Genomic DNA, 18,828 nt, shown 5'->3' with positions numbered 1-18,828 from the left:
AGGCATCCGGACACCGGAGCATTTAAGCATCAAGATGGAATGGGCCAGTGTCTCAAGAACAGGTTTGGAAATGTAATCTCCCCTAGCAGACATCTCCAGCAATTGTCTTCTGGGTTCCTTAATGGAGTAGTCATTAAATTTGACACTATATGAAAAGCTTTACAGTTATTTTTGTCTTGAAAAGGGGACATTTTCACATCTCAACCAGTCCTCAAGTTATCTTTTATCTTGCCTGAAGAGAAAAACAGTTAATTGTGATATTCTATAAGTAACAGGCCTGAGATGACTGCTGTTGCATTATCACATCAAATAAGCAGACCCTCTGGTATGTGGCTCACTCCACTGTTGCTCTTCTACTCCCTCTAGTGGCTCTCAGCTGAAACATGTCTCTTAATTAATTTTACAGTGTGAGAGAAAAAGGAGGGAAGTGATCAAGTAATTCACCATGCTTTATCAAAGAACAGATACAGGTCTCCAGAACCAAAAACACAGGTTTAACAGTGCCTAAGATTATTTCTACAAGTACACAGGACGTATATAAAAATATCAGACTCTGAATGCATAGGTTAAGTCAAACTGTATTCTGCTTCTTCTAGAACAATAAGCAACCCAACAAATACAATGTTAGTCATCTCCTTTCCACAGAATCAAAGAGGATTCCATAAAAACCTTTAACAAACATGGTGCTCTCAGTTGTCCGGCCCGCAAAATGGCCAGAGGCGATTCTACCACATTGTCCCGCTTTCTCAACCAGGCTGCCGCCTTCCACGTGTGGCACGACGTCACTTAATAAAGCATTTAACATGGTTGGGAACATAAAATAAGCACTCCTGATAAACCATTTTGACACTTTCCTCACCGTAAATCTTTCTGGAAACACATTCTTTTCCCCCCACAGTGCACTTGGCTTCAGCTCCCATCTTTGAACTCTCGCTCACACGATAGTAGACTTTGACACATACACGACAGGCTTAGCTCGTTAAAAAATATACAAATTAATAAAAAATATATCATAAAACATACGAATACAGTAAGAGCTTAAGGTATACATTTGAACAGTAAACAATGACCACTGGGTTAGAAACGGTTGATTGTAGAATGTGTAGTGGCCGTCTACTGCACCGCTTAACTGAAACGAGCCAGCATTGAGAATTAAAGGAACATATTAAGGTCTTAGGCTTCCTCGTTGGTCAACTGTGTTGACATGAAAGCAGCGTAAAAAGCATTCCCATCCGACACAGCATGGCTGTGCCTCTTGACCTGTTCTGTACCAGTTACAGTCTTAGTATACAAGAATGATTCCTTCTGATGTCAGTGTCCATAGTTGTCTTGTCAACGCACTCTCCATCGTAAGTCAGACGGCGACAATTCCGATTAAGCTACCAAGTAGAAAACATTGTAGCAAACCAAAAATTATTCTTCTCACAAAATTAAATATCAGTACTATATTGGACTTGACAACCAAACTGATGGGAGTACACAATGTTTTGTGTTGCTTTCAGTGTAAAAAAATCTCAATAAAGTATTCTCATCACAATATACTGTAGATAGCCTACATTTAAACTGAGGTGACATACAGTGCAACAAAGATCATCATTTCAGGAATATTAATTTGGAATAGTGTGGAGGTTCAAGGAAGCACTCAATCGTCAAACCAAGTGTCACCAATGAAACAAACCATCATGCCCTTTGCTATATCTTACTTCTTTCCCCTTCATTTGAAAACAAAGTTGCTTTTTTTCCCCCTAAACTACAGATAGTTTTTTCTGCACAACTTATCTTTGCTGGCTAGATTAGTATTTGGTTTTGATTCTAATCACAGTTAAATACAAGTATAGCAACTGAAAATGTTCAGGGGGAGAAGGCTAAACTTATATGCTAAATTAAGGGAGAGCCTCATTCACCACTTTAGCTGGGATTCAAGCCTAGTTACCCTAAAGTGCATTGAAGGGTCTCACCGTATAAGTATATAAATAAGTATCAATATAACTTTTACAAAAATTAAATTCACAGTTGACAGATGTTTCATTAAGTGTTATGCTGAAAGAACAGAATAGCACACCCTGCGAAGCAGAAGTGATAACTCATTGTAGAAAATGAAAGGACTGCTCCTGCTCCAAGTTGCTGCACGTTTACCTCTACGATTAAAATTATTAGTCTTGTATTTTGCCAAGTAATTTTACATTAAAATGCACAAAAGCAGAACTAATCCCACAGAACAGTACCAATTATTTATTTTCCACAGTGTAGAATTGATTGATTTGAATCTGTGGAGAAACCAAAATATCTACTTAAAATCTGTCCATCTTTAGGTGGATATAGATTAAAGCATGTGTGTGTCAACAAACAGAAGTAACATAGGTCCAAAGACACTTAAATCTCACCTGGTAGGGAGTGACCTCCCCCACTTACAATTAGGCCAATAATGGATAACCTCCGCAGGAAAGACACTAAGGTTTATGCCTACAGCATGTATGCATGTGTGTATGACTGTGTATGCCAGCTGAAATATCTGATAACGTTCTATCGGTCAGTTTGCTAGTAATACAAGTTGCTGTGTGCAAGTCCACTGTGCTGCAACTTAGTCCTATGCTGTGGACTCATGATGAACTTCAGTTAGAGTTATGCAAATCCTTCCTATCATCCTCTCCTCTTGGTCTTATCAGACCGTTTTTGTCCTTGACCATAGTCCACGGTTAGTATAGGGATGTGTCCACGTAAGGCTATTGCAGAGTCCCATTCAAGTCCAGTCAACAAGGAAGACGAGCCACTGCCCCCCTCTAACGTCCCACTGGAGCCTTGGCACAAAGTGCAGTGGGAGGAGAGAAAGAGAAAAAGAGAGAGGGGGAGCAAGGGAAAGAGAGGCCCAAATACTTCCGCACATAACTGAGGACACCATGCATGAGTAATTGCTTAGCGCTGGTTGGGTACACTAAAGCGGCAGGAGGGCCGGAGGAGGACGGGAGGAGGAGGACAATAGCTACAGAACTTGGAAAAAGAATCCCGGTTAAGAAATTGGCAAAACACCAAAGCCAAACAGAACTGCAGCGAGGGGCCTGGAAGGGCAACTCATGACGGTTGCTCGGGGGTAGCTAAAGAAACCCGTTAGAACAAGGGCGACTACGGGCTCCATGGCAGCTCTAGTAGGTGAGGCGGGAGGCCTTCATGTTGTAGCAGGGTCTGTCGGTGAGGCCCCCGGCCCCAGAGAAGAGGGACAGGCCCTCTGCCTTCTCCAGCACGACCTCCAGCTCCTGGAAGTCCTGCAGCCGTGCCACATCCTTGTCCTGGACAGGAAAAGGAAGTCACATTTAAAGCAACTTCTCAGCTTATACAGATACAACAACACTCATTAACAGTATAGGGAAATCGTCATGTTAAATTTTCCACACAACATGGTGGAACACACAGTAGTTACTGCATCACCGAAAAAAGTTCCCAGTATGTGTGCAGTAGACACGGTGAATAATGATCATTCTACCTCTAACAGCAGAAAGTAGAGAAGGGGAATTCAGCCATTAATTAGCGCTGATCTGAGGCTGAGAAGTACAACCAAACAGCTTGTGCTTCACATTTACAGTCACATTGTTCAAAGGACCAGGCGCTATTTTCAGTGTCATTATTTGTCGGAAACTGTGAATAATGATGACACAAATAACACACGAGGGGTGAGGGAGGTTTCAGTGGGAGGGTAAAGTGAGTCAAAAACAACCCAATTAAGAGACTTTGGGAATACGGACAGGAGAAAGTGGCATATTCTGCATGCATGCATGAGTCAGAGAGAGGGGGAGGTAGAGAGTCAGACGGACAGATGGACAGACTGAAGGGCAAAACTATTTCAATACACCCATGACACTACAGGATGGGCAACATTCTTTCACCAGACTGCTTGGCATACTCCATTCAAGTTTTTTGTCTCACTCAATACAAAAGGTCATATGTTTGCAATACAAGCCAAGGAGTAGTTCCGTTGTCCTGATACAAATGCATTGTAAAGCTAAGGCTGTTCAGAACTGCCAATCCTCAGTGTTCAAAAATATTTAATGAACTTGCCATAATGTTATATTTCAAGTGTAACTGTCTAACAATTAATATTGATATGGAAAATGAACAAGAATGAAATAAGTTGATATAAGTTGAAAGATCAAGCTCCAAATGGCCATAGAGTAAGAATATTGTTGGATGGTTATAAGCTATGCGTCTTTGTGAGTGTGTGTGTGTGTGTGTGTGTGTGTGTATGTATGTGTGTGTGTGTATAAGCTGCTATGTGTGTGTGTATTCCTGCTACGTACACAAAAGTGTTCCCCAGCGTGAACGTGATACTGGACAGCTACTGCAACTTGTGCATAGTTTGTGCGTGTGTGTGTGTGGGGCTTCTTTCCCATACCTTTCTTAGCATGGTGTTGGGCAGCTTGCGGATCTTCTCCACGTGCTCGGCGCTGATGTCCAACTCGCGGCAACAGACCCTCAGGAGGGAGCGGTAGGTCAGCTCCTGGCGGTCGAGCTCCACTTCAATGAAGTCGTTCTCCCGCGCGTTGGGGTTCTGGATGCGTACCTTCAGTACCAACTCTGGAGAGAAGGACCAAAGCGTTAGGCATACTTTTAAACAATATGATGGACATACTAGCCCAAGGGAACAATCAATAGACCACTTTATTCATTTGATCTAAATACTGCATCAGCAAGTCTCAAGGTCCAAGTTACAATAGGTGTTCAAGAGAACTCATACACACGATAGAAATACTTACTCTGGGTCATGCTTGAATTCCACCACCACTTTTGAAATACTTAAGCCGCCCACGCTATTTTGATCATCTTTTGCGTTTACTGCATGTCAGATTGAGAGATGGGATGGACTGTGCGAGATGTTCATGCCTCTGTGTGAAAGATTGTGTCTGTTCAATCTTCATATTCAGCAATGAGGCTGCACCTGCATCCGCAAGCAACCTTTTCTGATTTGACATGTTTGTTGTTTATATCTATACAGGCACACCAGGATGCCGTCATGCCTGCTGTGTTCTTGCTGGTCACTCACCTGAACAGGCGTAACCACGTTGTAAAACCAGCCAAACCTAACATTTCTGACACTGCCAGAACTTTTGTGCAGGGTTAATCCATCATTCCCATGTCACAATGAATGGCGTGAGACTGCTGACCATCGTTTACAACCAAAGAATTTGTCTGGGGCGGTAAAATCATAACCAAATACAGCCAAAACCCACCAGTCTGCCAGGAGCTTTAGAAACATCAAAACACATGCTTTCTCTCTCACCTTGCACGTTGACAGGGAATGTGCTGGTGAAGAAGAAAGGCTGGAAGGCTGGCAAGGGCCCTCCGGCCTGGCCGTAGCTCAGCTGCTGCGGGATGGACTGCTGCCTGTTCACAGTAGGGTTAGTGCTTGCCACTGGGGCCTGGACCTGGCTCCCACTGCTGCTGGCCGGGCTGGGGCTCGGGGAGGCCAACGGAGGTGAGCACACGGCCCCGTTGTGGGCCACCGCATGAGGGTAGTCGGCATGGTTGACTAGGTGGGGCTCAACCGACAGGTCCATGGGCAAAGCGCAGTTAACAGCAGAGTGGTGGTGGGAGGAGGCCGGGCCGGACGCTACACCGTTCTGCTCGGCCACGGGGATGAAAGCCCCCACCTGGCCCTGGCTGTGGGTGGTGGGGGGGTCAGGGACCAGGCTCTGCGGCTGCTGAGGCTCGTGGGTGGGGGAAAGGGAGGCTGAATCGCTCTGCGTGTCCTCGGCGTGGTCGCCGGAGCCGTTCTGCGTAAGGTGCTGGGCCAGGATGACCTCTGACTTGTTGTCCATCTTGCTGTACATGAAGGGAGGGTTGGACAGGTAGTTGGGGATGATTGGCAACTCAGGCTCCTTGACTTCAGGCACGTCCTCCACCTCAACTGTGATAATTATGTGCATCAAAAAGAGGATTATTTCTGAGAAACATAACAGTTTATAACAGCAACCAAGTTAGCTTTCTCTATCAGAAGCATTAACAGCTCCAGATAAACTTATGCTTTCAACACCCAAGGCTACAGCCCATATGTTACAAGCAAGTATATCACTGCCATAGTTATATACAACTGAAAAATGCCCAACAACTAAGGACAAAATTCATTAAATGACAGGAACAGGAAACAAATGACTGAGAAATGTGTAGCTTACCTCCAAGCAGTCGTTTGATCTCTGGTTTGGACGTGAGCTGTGAGGCCAACTCGTCCTTAGCCGTGAGGATCTCTTTGTCTGCTCCAGAATTGATTAAGTAGGACACTATATGCTTATGGTTCCTCTTGCATGCCCAGTGAAGGCATGTCCTGAATGGTGGGAGAAATGGGAAGAGAATAACACTTCAGCACAAGAATAAAAAAGACTGTGAAAATGACTATGACTACCAAATTATAAAGTTTAGATATATACTTGTTAAGTCAGTTTCATAACAGCAGCAGCCACGTGCAATTCACATTTAATTTCATTCCATGGTCACTCCTGTTTTATTGAGATAGCATGGAAATTTGCACTTTCCTTTGAGCAAACCCAATGCATACCTAAAAAGGAATGCATGCACTGCTTCCATAAGCCAGATAAAAGTGTCAGGTCAGGCTGATAAACAAGCTTGCCTCTGAGTAATAGGATAACAGAGACCTGTTTTAATCCCTGCATCGCCGCGTCTGGCAGCAATGACAGCTCAGAGCTCTCGGTCGCAGCAAGTTTCAGACAATACTGTCAATATTTTGGTCAGAAAAGTACATCATCACAAAGCTGTGAAGCAAACTAACACTTGTCGGCTTGCGCCTGGCATAGCGAAGGCCGCAGTTACTAGTTTAAACACTTACCATCCATTTATTTCGTTCTGTGAGTTGACATTTACTCCACTCTCCACCAATGTCCGCACTTCGTCAATATCCCCGATGGCAGACGCCTCTCTCAGTCGCTCCTGCAATTCCTTATCCAACGAAGTAGTGGACATTTTGGTACAGACGACTAGCGTAGTGGGATCATAGGAGATATAAATACCTGTCGGTTTAAGTCGTCAATACTAATCGCCTAATTATTTTCCTACCGATGGCACTCGGTTACACTAAAAATAGACTAGTAAATCGACAGTTAACATTAGCTTCCCGGCTACCTAGCTTTACAGACTGCTAGCTTGTGGCAGCAAAACGCTTCGGCTAACGCAACTTCTTGTTGATGGTCGGATCCTTCGACGTTTATACAGGCAGCTGGCTAATCCGTCTTCGCGGTTTATTTATATTGTTAGTCCACGCATTAGTAACACGCAAATGCGCTGCCAGCACTATCCTCAGTCTGCGTAAAATGAAATCATTCAATGGTGTCAGTGCTCCGTCGGTGGGCTGCCAAAAACACCACCGCCTCATCGGGGGGCATGTTTAGATGTAACAACGATGAACACAACTGTTAGTTCCCATCTGAACACTCTCGGTTGGGAAATTGACCTCACACGTCTTGTAACATCATTCACTAACTTTATGTGAAATCGTGTGGTACTGCCCCTGTCATCCCTTGTTTTTGTACAATTAAACCGGTGAAATGAATGTCAAATTACTGTTAACACACACACACACACACACACACACACGCACACACCCACACACACACACACACACACACACACGTGTTGCTGGGTTATCTGTCGCCATCCAGTGGATAAGTAGCCTATTAGGATAACCAGTTTGTAAGGTTTCTGTGCCATCTTCATGGTTAACCGGACCATTTTGTAATCATTATCACACGCTGCACACAAACCTTTCCATTTTGCTCCATGAGAGCGATTTGGAAGGATCTGCAGTTGTTTTTTAAGGGGAAATGGGTTGATTTCTCATTCAATTGCACGGACATTCATTGTTAATAAATGCTATCAAAATGCCTATTATCTCAAAACTATTGCACAGGGTGAAAAAAGTGTCTTGGTTGGCATGAGTTTTAAGAAAGGGTTGGTAGGGAGGAAAACCTTTGCTCTACTTAATGCTATGGTACAGCTTTAAAACCAGGGGGGTGTAGCTCACAGTGCTGCAGTGCATGCTTTTCTTGTGTGAAGCCATGCCCAGCATCTCTTGCTTGCCATTTTGGGGAGCACAATAGAGGGACATCCTTCAATCAGAAGGCCAAGGTTCAAGCCCCATGACCCCATGCATGTCATAATTTGTTGATAAGTGAGATGTCCTCCTCTGCCTGGCTAACACACGGGCTGTGTCCCAAAGCATCTGTTCCTGTCCTCCGCTGCCTCACTGCTCATCTCTTACCAGGAAGTAACTGGGGGAAGACAAGGAAGAGAGAAGAGAAGAGAGAGAGGAGAGGAGGTGGAAATTTGGACAGCTTTCATGGTTCATCATCACAAATGAGACATCTAGGCCTACATGATATACACAGGCCAAGAGATTACCTTCTTGTTCAACTTGTACTAATATTTAAGGTGCCATAAACAATTCAAGTAATGTGTTTTTTTAGCCATAGATATTCTAAAACTTGTGTGTTTTTTTTCATGCCTCTATTGTCTCACATGGATGAATGGTATATGAATAGTCTTTGTTGATCATACATCAAACAATCATGGAATTTGTTTTCCATTCCACCTGTTTGCCTTGTTTTAAGTAGCTACTCTCATGTCACCACCATAGTCATGGAGTTATTTTTGGAATAGCCAATATGACACACTTTTGGTTTTGGTTTGGGTCCTTTTGGATCTTTATTGGCAAATGTTTCCTAAGTTTCCTAAGCAGGGTAGCATAGGTAAAGGTTGAACTGATGGGGAATTTCACAAAAAATACTTTCAGGTTATTATTCTACAAAAGTAGACTTTTGCCTCTTGAAGCCTACTGTTTAGCCTACATAAGTTTTGAGATGAGCTGTCAAGATCAAGGAAAATCATATTTTAATAATCAAATAGCATTGAATGAGACAGTTTCCATTCCTATTCTTGAATCACAAAAAGTAATTTTATTTAAGTGATACAATCCTCACTTTTCAAGCCCAGACCATGTTGAATAGTTTTCTATAGTTGCTTATGGTATGTATTTTGTCAACAGAGGTGTAGGCAAGATAAGTATGTCTCTCCACCTCACCTTCTGTCAGATTTTGACGTGATTTACAAGTTAACTAAGCTATCCCAGACAAATCTATATGACTGGTGAGAGAAAACCATATTCTATTGGAGGGGTTCCCAAATTGTTTCATGATGATATATGTATAGGCTTTGGACCCTTATTTGGTAAGATTTCCTCTCAACTGACAACACGTCATTAGATATGATTTTGAATTGCACAGCTGTCTGCTGTAATTAGAGATGACACTGAGGAAGGTGAAACCAAAATAGCCGTTCTTGTTCACTCTCTGCTAAGTTCAAGTAAGTGAAATAATAAGGAATTTAAAATATTCAGATTTTGTTGGCTACCCCCTGGAAACCCCTCAAGGGAGATCTATTCTTGGGGTCCCAGGACCCCACCTTTTGAAACACTACTCCAAGGGCCTAGGCCTACATTGAGTAGATTCACTCTCGGCTTTAGAGCAAAGGACATCAAAATAGAGTAGGACTAGTACTCAGGATCATCTCTGAGGATCACCACCAGCAACACATCCATGGTCCTACATGCCACCCACCCTCTGACAAGTCGGCAGTCCTCTGTGTGATAACAACAAACTAACATTCTACTTCCGGTTCAGAGGCTAAAGGAGCTGGCTGGTTGGTTGGACGTTGTTGTTAGTGCATTTGGATGCTGCCATTTTGATCAGAAATACTTTTGCGCGCAATAGATGGTGTGAACTAGCCACACAAGAGAGTTCAGGATACTCTAAGTTAGAGTTTTAAGGTAAAAATGCTTTCTGCAGCCCAGTTACTCGATGAGTTGATGGGCCGAGATAGAAACTTGGCCCCCGACGAGAAGCGATGCAACGTACGATGGGACCACGAGACCGTAAGTTAGCATCTAGCCTAGCCAGTTTGATAAGCTAACGTAAGCTACACGCATTGTAAAATGACAATATTTTGCATTAGAGTTATAATTTAAGCCCCCTATTTTTAGTTCAGATTCCAGTGGTTACGCACACAATTCGTAGGGTTAGCTTCTTGAGAGCTAATAAGCTGTTACTTTGTTCGAGGAATAAAAGTGTTGCCTTGGAAAGCTAACGCTAATCATTGCTAGCAAGGTAGCTTGCACGCGAAGGCCTGTACGTCATTAACTCGCGCTATGGTGCTAGCCGCAGATTCCTTTAGTTATTTTAAGCTAACATTAAGTAGCTTTCAAATCAACGTTTCGTTTTGTGGAGCTAACTGATAGGGCTGGTAACTGAAACACACCTTTTCACTGACTCAGTACCTGTCAGAATCACACACAATATAACACACTGATCTTAGACCATACATACGATTTGTAAACCTCATGTGTTGTCTTTAACGTAAGGTTAACTGACTTCTTAGTCTGCTGAGTGACGAACTTTAATTGAAATTAGGAAAAATAATACAATTACCTCTCTCCTGAACTAGGTCTGCCGATACTATCTGTGTGGCTTTTGTCCAGCAGAGCTGTTCACAAACACCCGCTCTGACTTGGGTAAGTAAAGAACCTGAGCATGTATTTTTTGAGTAATTTGTTTCCAGCACATTAGCAGCCAGTGTATGCATGCTTCGTACTTTGAAACTGATGGAATGTTGTATTTTTTTCTAGGTCCTTGCGAGAAAATCCATGATGAAAACCTTAGGAAAACGTAAGTTCTAATTATGATTGTAGAAACCATGTGCATGTGTGTGTTCATGTTCCTATTCAATAACCTGTTTCTACCCCATTCTGTCCAGGTATGAGAAGAGCTCTCGGTTCATGAAGGAGGGCTATGAGCGGGACTTCCTGCGCTACCTGCAGTCCCTCCTGGCAGAGGTGGAGAGGAGGATTCGTAGAGGGCACGCACGCCTGGCCCTGTCCCAGGCTCAGCAGAATGCAGGGGTAGGTGCCAGCTAGTCTTATTTCATGTTCAGGCTTTGGGGACATTCCACATGAATCGGTCCTTATTAATGCAATGCTTTTGAAAATGAAACTCGCAAGGCATCAGTAAGGAAAATAGGCAAAGCTTGGTCTGAGGGATCAAGAAAATGTAGTTGTTCAGCAAGTCTGTGTCATTTTAGAATGCATTGTAAATCATGTGTCAGAAACGAACTTGCTCAGCATGCTTACCCTTAACCTGAGTATATATTTGTTATGTCTACAGGGGCCTGGTCCATCAGGAAAGAACGAAGAGAAAATCCAAGTTCTGACTGAGAAGATTGAGGACCTAGTTGTACAGGTTTGTGATGTGTGAAATGTGAATTGCAGGGCTTAAAGACCTCCGGCCAGGTGCCGGATTTCCGGCATATGGACGTTTAAGATTCACAAACTATTTTCCAATTCCGTAGTGTAGCACAGCTAAAATATGGAAACGGAGTTTATGAAAGCTGGTGAAGATACACGCGTCACTGAGAGAGGAGTAAAAAACAAACGGCGATAGGTATGGATTGAATAAACGGGTGGAGACGGGAAACCGTTTGACACTTGGTGCGACAAATTAAGGGAACCGGGTGTTGTTCTGCACTGTGTGCTCAACCAGCAGAAAGAAAGTGCTCTTTCCACATGAGGTCAATCCCAGACACAGCGCCACTATGCGCGCACTATGATATCTGACCACACCGGGAGCGATAGTACAGCTGCCGCTCCAGTAGCAATGACAGACCTGAACGTGATCTGTCTTTCACAATTTACAATCGTTATTCAGCATAAAAATGTGGCATTGCTTTGGCTGTTTTCTACAGAGCTCCCCAGGGGTCACCTGGTAAGAAAAAAATAATTGATGTGGAAATCCATACGGGCACCATTAGTAAACCGCGCATGGCTCCATGCACACGGTTTACTATAGTAGTAAATAGTAAACCGTGGGCATGGATTAGTAAACCGTGCCCTCGAATTAGTAATCAGTGCGCACGGAGTCCTAAACCATGCCCGCGGATTAGTAGACTGTGCACACGGATTTGTAATATGTATATTACAAATCCGTGTGCGATACCTATCGCACACGGATCAGTCAGGAACATTTCAGGCTCAGAGTGTTTTTTTGCTTTAAGCCCTGGAATTGCCGCCATACGTCATACATGCAATTTAATTGATTAGTGCATTTTTGTCATGGTAATTTGGAAGGTCCTGGAACTAGGCTACACTGTAATTCTTACATCTCCAACATATTCCACTTACACAGCCTTATCTCAACTGGAACTACCAACATGGAATATAGCCCTAAATCCAGTCATGACTTTGAATAACATGAAATAAGCTTATAGGACCATATTACGGTGTCACTAACACCTTAGAAGTGTAATTAGCAGTCTTATTACACTGCATAGTGATAAAACATGGCTCTTTTAACTTGTCTTTCTTTCTGTTCCTTTGGCCCAGATTGAGGAGCTGGGTTCAGAGGGCCGTGTGGAAGAGGCCCAGGGCATGATGAAGCTGGTGGAGCAGCTGAAGGAGGAGAGGGAGCTACTCAGCTCCACCCCCTCGGTGAGTCAGCCAACTCCAGGGAGGCTAATCCTCTCAGGCGTCATACAGACGCAGGTCAAGATAGTTGCCGTTGTTCAGATAAAGGAAAATTGCTGTTTTTTTGGGTGATATATAGATGATTCTTTGGTCTGAGTTTAGTCAAAGAAACAGGTGAAAATTGCATCTTGGTTCTCTTGTAATAGAACCAAAACATGCAATTCTTAGCGATTGTTGGTGCATAATGAATGTAAGGGTTTCAAAACTGGGTAAAATCTTTCTCAGTTAGCATAAAAACAAGGTGTTGATTTAAGTTGATGTGTTGACTGAGATTTGACTGAAAATTAAAAGCTGTATTCCACCAGTCCTATGACTCATATTCATTATTGGTGGCTAAAACGTACTGATTAACAGGGAGCCAAGTCAGGCATTCTGATTTCATTTGGTTCATACACTGCCCTCAGGTCAAAGCAACATCTGTTTGTAAAATGGACAAGCAAAACAGAATAATGATTTTGCTTAAAATATGAATTTGACGAAAAAAAATATTGTTTAAGTTTTTTTTATTGGAAGTGTGTTTCTGGATTTGCCAAGCTCACTTAATAAGAAATTAAAATCGTTTGTGTTTGAGAAAGCTTGAGTGCTTATGACAGTATTGCCTAAAGATGTATTTGGATGTGCTGTTGATACTGTTGGGATGTGCTCTTCATCCTAGACCATTGAGAGCTTTGCAGCCCAGGAGAAGCAGATGGAGGTGTGCGAGGTGTGTGGGGCCTTCCTCATTGTGGGCGACGCCCAGTCCCGTGTGGACGACCACCTGATGGGCAAGCAGCACATGGGCTATGCCAAGATCAAATCCACTGTGGAGGAGCTCAAGGTAACGGCTCACATATGTCATGAAAACTACATAGATTGATGGGTATAGAGTATAAATCGTAGGATGCATGTTTTCATTCTGGGACAAAGATTGAAAGATATGCCTGTATGGATGAGTACAGTATTGTGGAACACTTTTTTTAGTTCCCATGTAGAAAGCTGGATTTGTGATATAGGTATCTTTAAAGAAAAAAAAATGGCTGTCAGATGGCATGCATGTCAGGTTTTTCTTTTTGTCACCATTTAGTCCAGGTGAAATGTACATGAATAGTTCAGATTCACATAAAAGCAGCAAAATTGGTGTACCTTTATTCCCAGAACATTTTCAGAATTGGAGCCATCACAAAAACTTTACTAATCGATGGTTGCAGTCATGTTTTGTTATTGCCATTATCAACAAATGGGTTTTCCTCCATATCTGCTTAACTGACCATGATGGGATTGGGGAAAAATGTCTACACCTATGTTTTGATGGCCAAGGAATGCCATGAAAATACATTTTAGGAGAATGGAGAATGTTTCGATTTTACTATCAATGACAATCTGACATATGGGAAACATGGGAAATATGTTTTGGTCATTTTGCAGATGTGGATGAAAACCTGCTGCTGGTAATGGTACCACTGCTGATTGGTACCATTTTATTGACTGCTCCAATTCAGAAAATATTCATGACATTGAACTGTGCATGTAAACCGATTTTGGTGCTTTTAAGCAATATGAACGATTTGGCCTATTTCACCTGGACCATGTTTGAAATGAGCTTTGATTTAATCCATATTAGTCAGCTTATCCCTGGAGGGCTCTTGCTTATTTACCCTCAGGAGAAACTGCGTCGTCGCTCAGAGGACCCCGTTGGAGAAAGCCCAGCGGGCAAGAGAGACAGAGAAGACCGGGAGCGCGAGAGGGAGGAAAGGGAGAAGAAGCGCAAGGAGGAGGAGGAGAAGGAGAAAGAGCGGGAGAAAGAACGCGAAAAGGAAAAGGAGAGAGAGCGGGAGCGTGAGAGGGAGAGGGAGAGAGACAGAGAACGGGACCGGGACAGAGACAGAGAGCGGGAGAGGAGAGCGCGGCGGAGCCACTCCAACAGCCGCCACTCCAGCCGGGCATCAGACAGGAAGAGGAGCAGGTCCCGTGAACGCCGGAGGTCCAGGAGCAGGGACAGGGAGAGGGAACGCAAACGCAGCAGGTATTGCTGACTACATTCACAAGTACATTAAATGGATAACCTTGATTTTTATGAAATTCAGTCTCATTTTCCTTGTCTGTCACTTGTTACGACATGGAGAAAAGGTTCATTGTTTATCCTTTCAGATTTCCTAAAAATGGCATGTTGGTACTGCTAGCATTGCCTGTTGAAATTAATGGGTACAGCTAGCCTGCTGCTGACGGTACCCATTAATTTCAGTGAGGACCGCTATCAAAATATTTTCACTTAAGTGCCTTTACAAAAACTTTTCCCCCTTTATTGTCACAAATGACTGGTGAGGGTAAGCAAGGTTTCCACATGTTGTGGAAAACCTGACAATTTAAAGACTAGGTTTCCAGTCATGGGAAACTAGTCATATGCCCCTCTCCCAAAAGCAACCACTACACCTTTTTTAAAACAATGCTGGGATCATTCCCACTAGTACTAATGACATCCCCAAACTGATTGTCGTGCATAAAACATAGTTCAATCCTTGAGGAAACATAAATATGTCCACCACATCACCATACCTCATACCTAAATGGTGCTTCTGCATGAAAATTGTAAGGATGAGTGACTTTTGATATATATGATGGTTTCATATATTGTGGAAAGCCTGTACAGTTATTTGACAAGGAAAATGGCTGAAAGTTTGTTTGATTTAAAAATATAAAGCCTTGATATTCATGAGGTATTCTGTTCTTCCTTTCTCTAGGAGCCGGGACAGGGACAGGGAGAGGAGGCGCAGCCGCGAGCGCCCCGACAGAAAGCGTCGCTCCCGCAGTCGCGAGAGGAAGAGGTCGCGCAGCTCGGAGCGCAAATCCCACCGCCATCGCAGCCGCAGCAGGGACAGAGACAGGGATAGGGACAGAGAGCGGTCATCTAGAGACAAAGGTGAGGACATAGGAATCTGTTTTGCTTGTGTGTATATTTTACATGCAGTCCAGAGGCCTTCTTTTGTTTGAGGTGAAGTTTAGACGTTTTTTTTATGCCCTCTTTGACTCTCGTGCTTCGCAACAGTCTGACTTTATATATACAGTAGATGGCGAGCTAGTAAGAACAGTGACACGTACACACATCTGGTCTTAGTGTTGGGTTGAGTCTAAATTTTGAGAAAATTGTTAAAGCTTGCACACTGAACTGCCTTTTCACCACTTATTTTTGATCCAATTGATCCAACATTAACCTTTCTGTGTGACTGGAAATGCATATATACATACATATGAGGAAGTGGACTTTTTCTTTACTTGATGAAAAATGAGTAATGGATTAAAATGTCTGTTTTTGTGACATTAAATGGTGAAAGCGAACTAATGGCATGTGTGTTTCAGCAATTACAAAAGTTACTTTTTGATTGATGTGTACATGTTATCACCTTTCCCAGACCGTAAGGCGACAGAGGAGAGGTGCAGCAGCAGCTCTAAGAAAGACAAGTCCTCTGATGACGGCGACGCGGCCGCCGCCAAGGCCTCGTCAGAAGTGGAACCTATGGAGACAGAGGCTGCTGGCTCTGCCTCCTCCCCCCTGCTAAACGGCCAGCAAGAGCTCCTCCATTCTGAAGGTGACACTCAGTCCAATTAAAACTGATCTGATAGGACCTCAGATCAGGCTCAGGTAAGTGCGCCCTCCTCCTCGCTCCCCCCTGGCTCTCAACCCAACCCCCCCCCCACCCCCCAACCCCCCTCCTCCCCTTCTCCCACGCCCCCACCTCTCCCATCTCCCCCACCCACCCTCTCACCCTACCTCTCCCACCCTGTTTACGTTCAGTTCAATGCCTATGATTTTGTCTTATGTACTGTATGCATATATCTTTATCCTGTTTTCGAATAGTGCATCATAAGTATGCACTGAAGATGAAGGACTAGGCCCGATGAATGAGAAGAAGGTAGAAAACATTCACACAAAGCCAAGAGGGAAAGGCCAGTGTAGCCCTGAGCAAACATACCCGGAGGTACCCCTCGTTTTGTATCGGTTTTATGACACATATAGCTGTATATTTGTCTTTGTGGACAAAATGGCAAAAAAAGTATAAACCAGTCAAATTCGTTTTTTCCTGCCTGTATTTACCTGTTCTTTTTTTGTTTTTAACTTGGCAGTAGGAATATGTGATAAATTTGATTTGTTGACATACTATATTCCATATATGGAGCAAATTACAACCAGTGTGTGTCTATATGTGTATATATATCTTGGGGATTTTTTCCATCCTCATATACAAACACACAGCCTTTTTAGACGTGCTTGTAGCCATCGTCTCAGGTATATGTGAAAACGAGCCGTTTTTTATTTTGACGTAATCATAACTTTTCTCCCAAATGCCATGGATTTGCTGTCCAGCTCACTGTGCCTGATAATGCCATGCAGTGTGTGTTTGGGGGGTGTTATAGCACCGGGGGCCTAACGTAACTAACTAACTGGAGGGTAGGGTTTATCGAATGAATTACAGCTGACTTCCATACCTCACACAGCGTTGGTGTTGTGAGCGAGACCACATGAGAAAAAGGCAAATTAAAAATCATGGATACTCTCTGACTCTCAAACTGTGCAGGTACTCACCCCAGGTACTCCTTTCTCTACCCACATCCATTTCTGAATGCTGTTGCCTGTCAAAAAAAAAAAAGTACTTCTCCAGAACATGAACTTGAAAGCTTGATTGTTTATCATTTTATTTGTATGGTGTTTCTTTTTTCCCTATTTATTATTCTTCAAATATCTTTTGAAAGAAATTGTTACTTGTGCAATACAAACGTATGAGACACTGACAGAAATTCAGAAAATATTGAGTTGCACTGTCAGCCCGCTTGATATACCTTTGCCAACAGCTTAAATTGTCACTAATATGTATTTTTTTCCATAGTGTAACATAATTTTAATAGAAAGTATTCTTTATGGATATTCTATGTAGGATTTGTTCAGTTGGCAGGATGGTGCGTGTGTGTGTGTGACCTCAAATGTAATTGATTCAACTAATATATCATGTGAAACTGTCACTATGGCCATGGGAATATCAAACGGGTTGGCACTAATTTTAAAGATTTAGGTCCAAGGTAATGACCGGACCTTTTTGAATTACCTCACATTGACCCTAAGTGCAGACCAACAATAAAAATCATACAATTAAAAGTAGTCTGAAGGATATCTACAAAATGGCAGGATATTGTGGCTCAAGTGCAGTCAAGACAGCCGGTGTCCATTGTACTAGTAAATGGATAGCATTTGTACAGTAGCAAAGTGTCTCTGTTTATAATCTACATTTCCTCTGTGACTCATTTGAGGGATATATTTGACTAGAAGTCTTTAGGTAGATGGTATTGTAGCACCACTAGCAGCATTTGTTGCTACAAGCACTTGTTGGGGGGTCCTTGCTAATATGGCATTTTGTGAACATTTTTGCTCAACAGGGGAAGCTGGGATATCTGGAGGAGGAAGAATTTGGAAGAGCGCACCCCATCCTTACCCTGAACCTGACACTTCGCTGCTTAAAAACAAGGTGAACCACAAATGTAGTGGCTTATTTAAAAACATGAACACAGATGTGTAAAAGAGGAAAAAAAAACATTGATTCTCATGTTCCTTTACTTGTTTTTTGTTTTGGCTGGATCGGGCGAGTTGTGGTTCATCTGATGTATTTCTTAACTTGGTCTAGACCTCAACTAGACATCACCCTAAATACCAAACTTAGAGGAAGTTCATTATGGCTTTTTTGAGAATCTTTACACGTTCTCCTTGTTTCTTGGCATTTAGTGAAAATGAATTAAAACACAGTACTTGTGGCTTGTTTTGGCTTGTCAGGTTCCACTTCACTTCTTGACCTTTTTTTCTTTTGAAAAGTCAGTTGAAAGCGTATGTACAATGTTAGTCCAATGTTAGGGCGTGTCTCTTTTTCTCCTCCACTTAGAGCTCACATTGATTGCTCTTGTCCCCTTACTGTAAAATATACTGAATTAATTTTGATCAAAAGGTTTTGGAGACTGAATGAAGATTTGTTTCATTTCGCTCTGATTTTAATGCCCATGTTTGTCTTGATGAATAAAAAAAAAGTGAAAACTTGAATGTTGTGTTTTTCCACCATTGGAACTGTCTGCTAGATAAAATAGACACATCAAAAATGTAGCATGAGTTAGTACAAACATATGAGTATAGTTTTTGCTCTTGTGGCCATGTTTGTGTACAGGAGTGAGTCAGACAAATCATTTACAGCTAAATGGGTTTGCGTTGTGCTGTGCCCGTCAACATTTAGTGTAATGCCAAATATATTTAC

The 18,828-nt window shown here is 42.8% G+C and overlaps 2 protein-coding genes across 2 annotated transcripts; one reads left to right on the top strand and one right to left on the bottom strand.

Moving 5' to 3' along the window:
• Positions 1 to 249: 249 nt before the first annotated feature.
• On the bottom strand, positions 250 to 7,330 carry ankrd40 (ankyrin repeat domain 40). The gene is made up of 5 exons (XM_071913003.2): positions 6,830 to 7,330; positions 6,162 to 6,310; positions 5,270 to 5,896; positions 4,385 to 4,566; positions 250 to 3,284 (listed from the first exon to the last, which is right to left on the bottom strand). The coding sequence occupies exons 1-5, from the start codon at positions 6,961 to 6,963 to the stop codon at positions 3,141 to 3,143; spliced, it is 1,236 nt and encodes a 411-aa protein (XP_071769104.2). The 5' UTR covers positions 6,964 to 7,330; the 3' UTR covers positions 250 to 3,140.
• Positions 7,331 to 9,689: 2,359 nt separating this feature from the next.
• luc7l3 (LUC7-like 3 pre-mRNA splicing factor) lies at positions 9,690 to 18,614 on the top strand. Its single transcript, XM_071913001.2, has 11 exons — positions 9,690 to 9,925; positions 10,495 to 10,561; positions 10,676 to 10,715; positions 10,804 to 10,948; positions 11,211 to 11,285; positions 12,425 to 12,529; positions 13,221 to 13,382; positions 14,206 to 14,567; positions 15,283 to 15,461; positions 15,952 to 16,181; positions 17,969 to 18,614. Exons 1-10 carry the CDS (start codon positions 9,827 to 9,829, stop codon positions 16,146 to 16,148), a joined length of 1,431 nt encoding a protein of 476 aa, XP_071769102.1. The 5' UTR covers positions 9,690 to 9,826; the 3' UTR covers positions 16,149 to 16,181; positions 17,969 to 18,614.
• Positions 18,615 to 18,828: the final 214 nt, after the last annotated feature.

Source organism: Centroberyx gerrardi, chromosome 7 (genome assembly GCF_048128805.1).
Source record: "Centroberyx gerrardi isolate f3 chromosome 7, fCenGer3.hap1.cur.20231027, whole genome shotgun sequence".
In the NCBI taxonomy this organism is placed as follows: domain Eukaryota; kingdom Metazoa; phylum Chordata; class Actinopteri; order Beryciformes; family Berycidae; genus Centroberyx; species Centroberyx gerrardi.
This window is presented reverse-complemented; position numbering and strand designations above follow the sequence as displayed.

Excerpts from the sequence above, each read along its gene's own strand:
- ankrd40 (XM_071913003.2), bottom strand. The coding sequence starts at position 6,963 with ATGTCCACTACTTCGTTGGATAAGGAATTGCAGGAGCGACTGAGAGAG. Across the intron at positions 5,897-6,161 it reads GATCAAACGACTGCTTGGAG|TTGAGGTGGAGGACGTGCCT; the intron begins GTAAGCTACACA and ends TAATTATCACAG. Across the intron at positions 4,567-5,269 it reads ATTCCCTGTCAACGTGCAAG|AGTTGGTACTGAAGGTACGC; the intron begins GTGAGAGAGAAA and ends CCTTCTCTCCAG.
- luc7l3 (XM_071913001.2), top strand. The coding sequence starts at position 9,827 with ATGCTTTCTGCAGCCCAGTTACTCGATGAGTTGATGGGCCGAGATAGA. Across the intron at positions 11,286-12,424 it reads TTGAGGACCTAGTTGTACAG|ATTGAGGAGCTGGGTTCAGA; the intron begins GTTTGTGATGTG and ends CCTTTGGCCCAG. Across the intron at positions 12,530-13,220 it reads TACTCAGCTCCACCCCCTCG|ACCATTGAGAGCTTTGCAGC; the intron begins GTGAGTCAGCCA and ends TCTTCATCCTAG.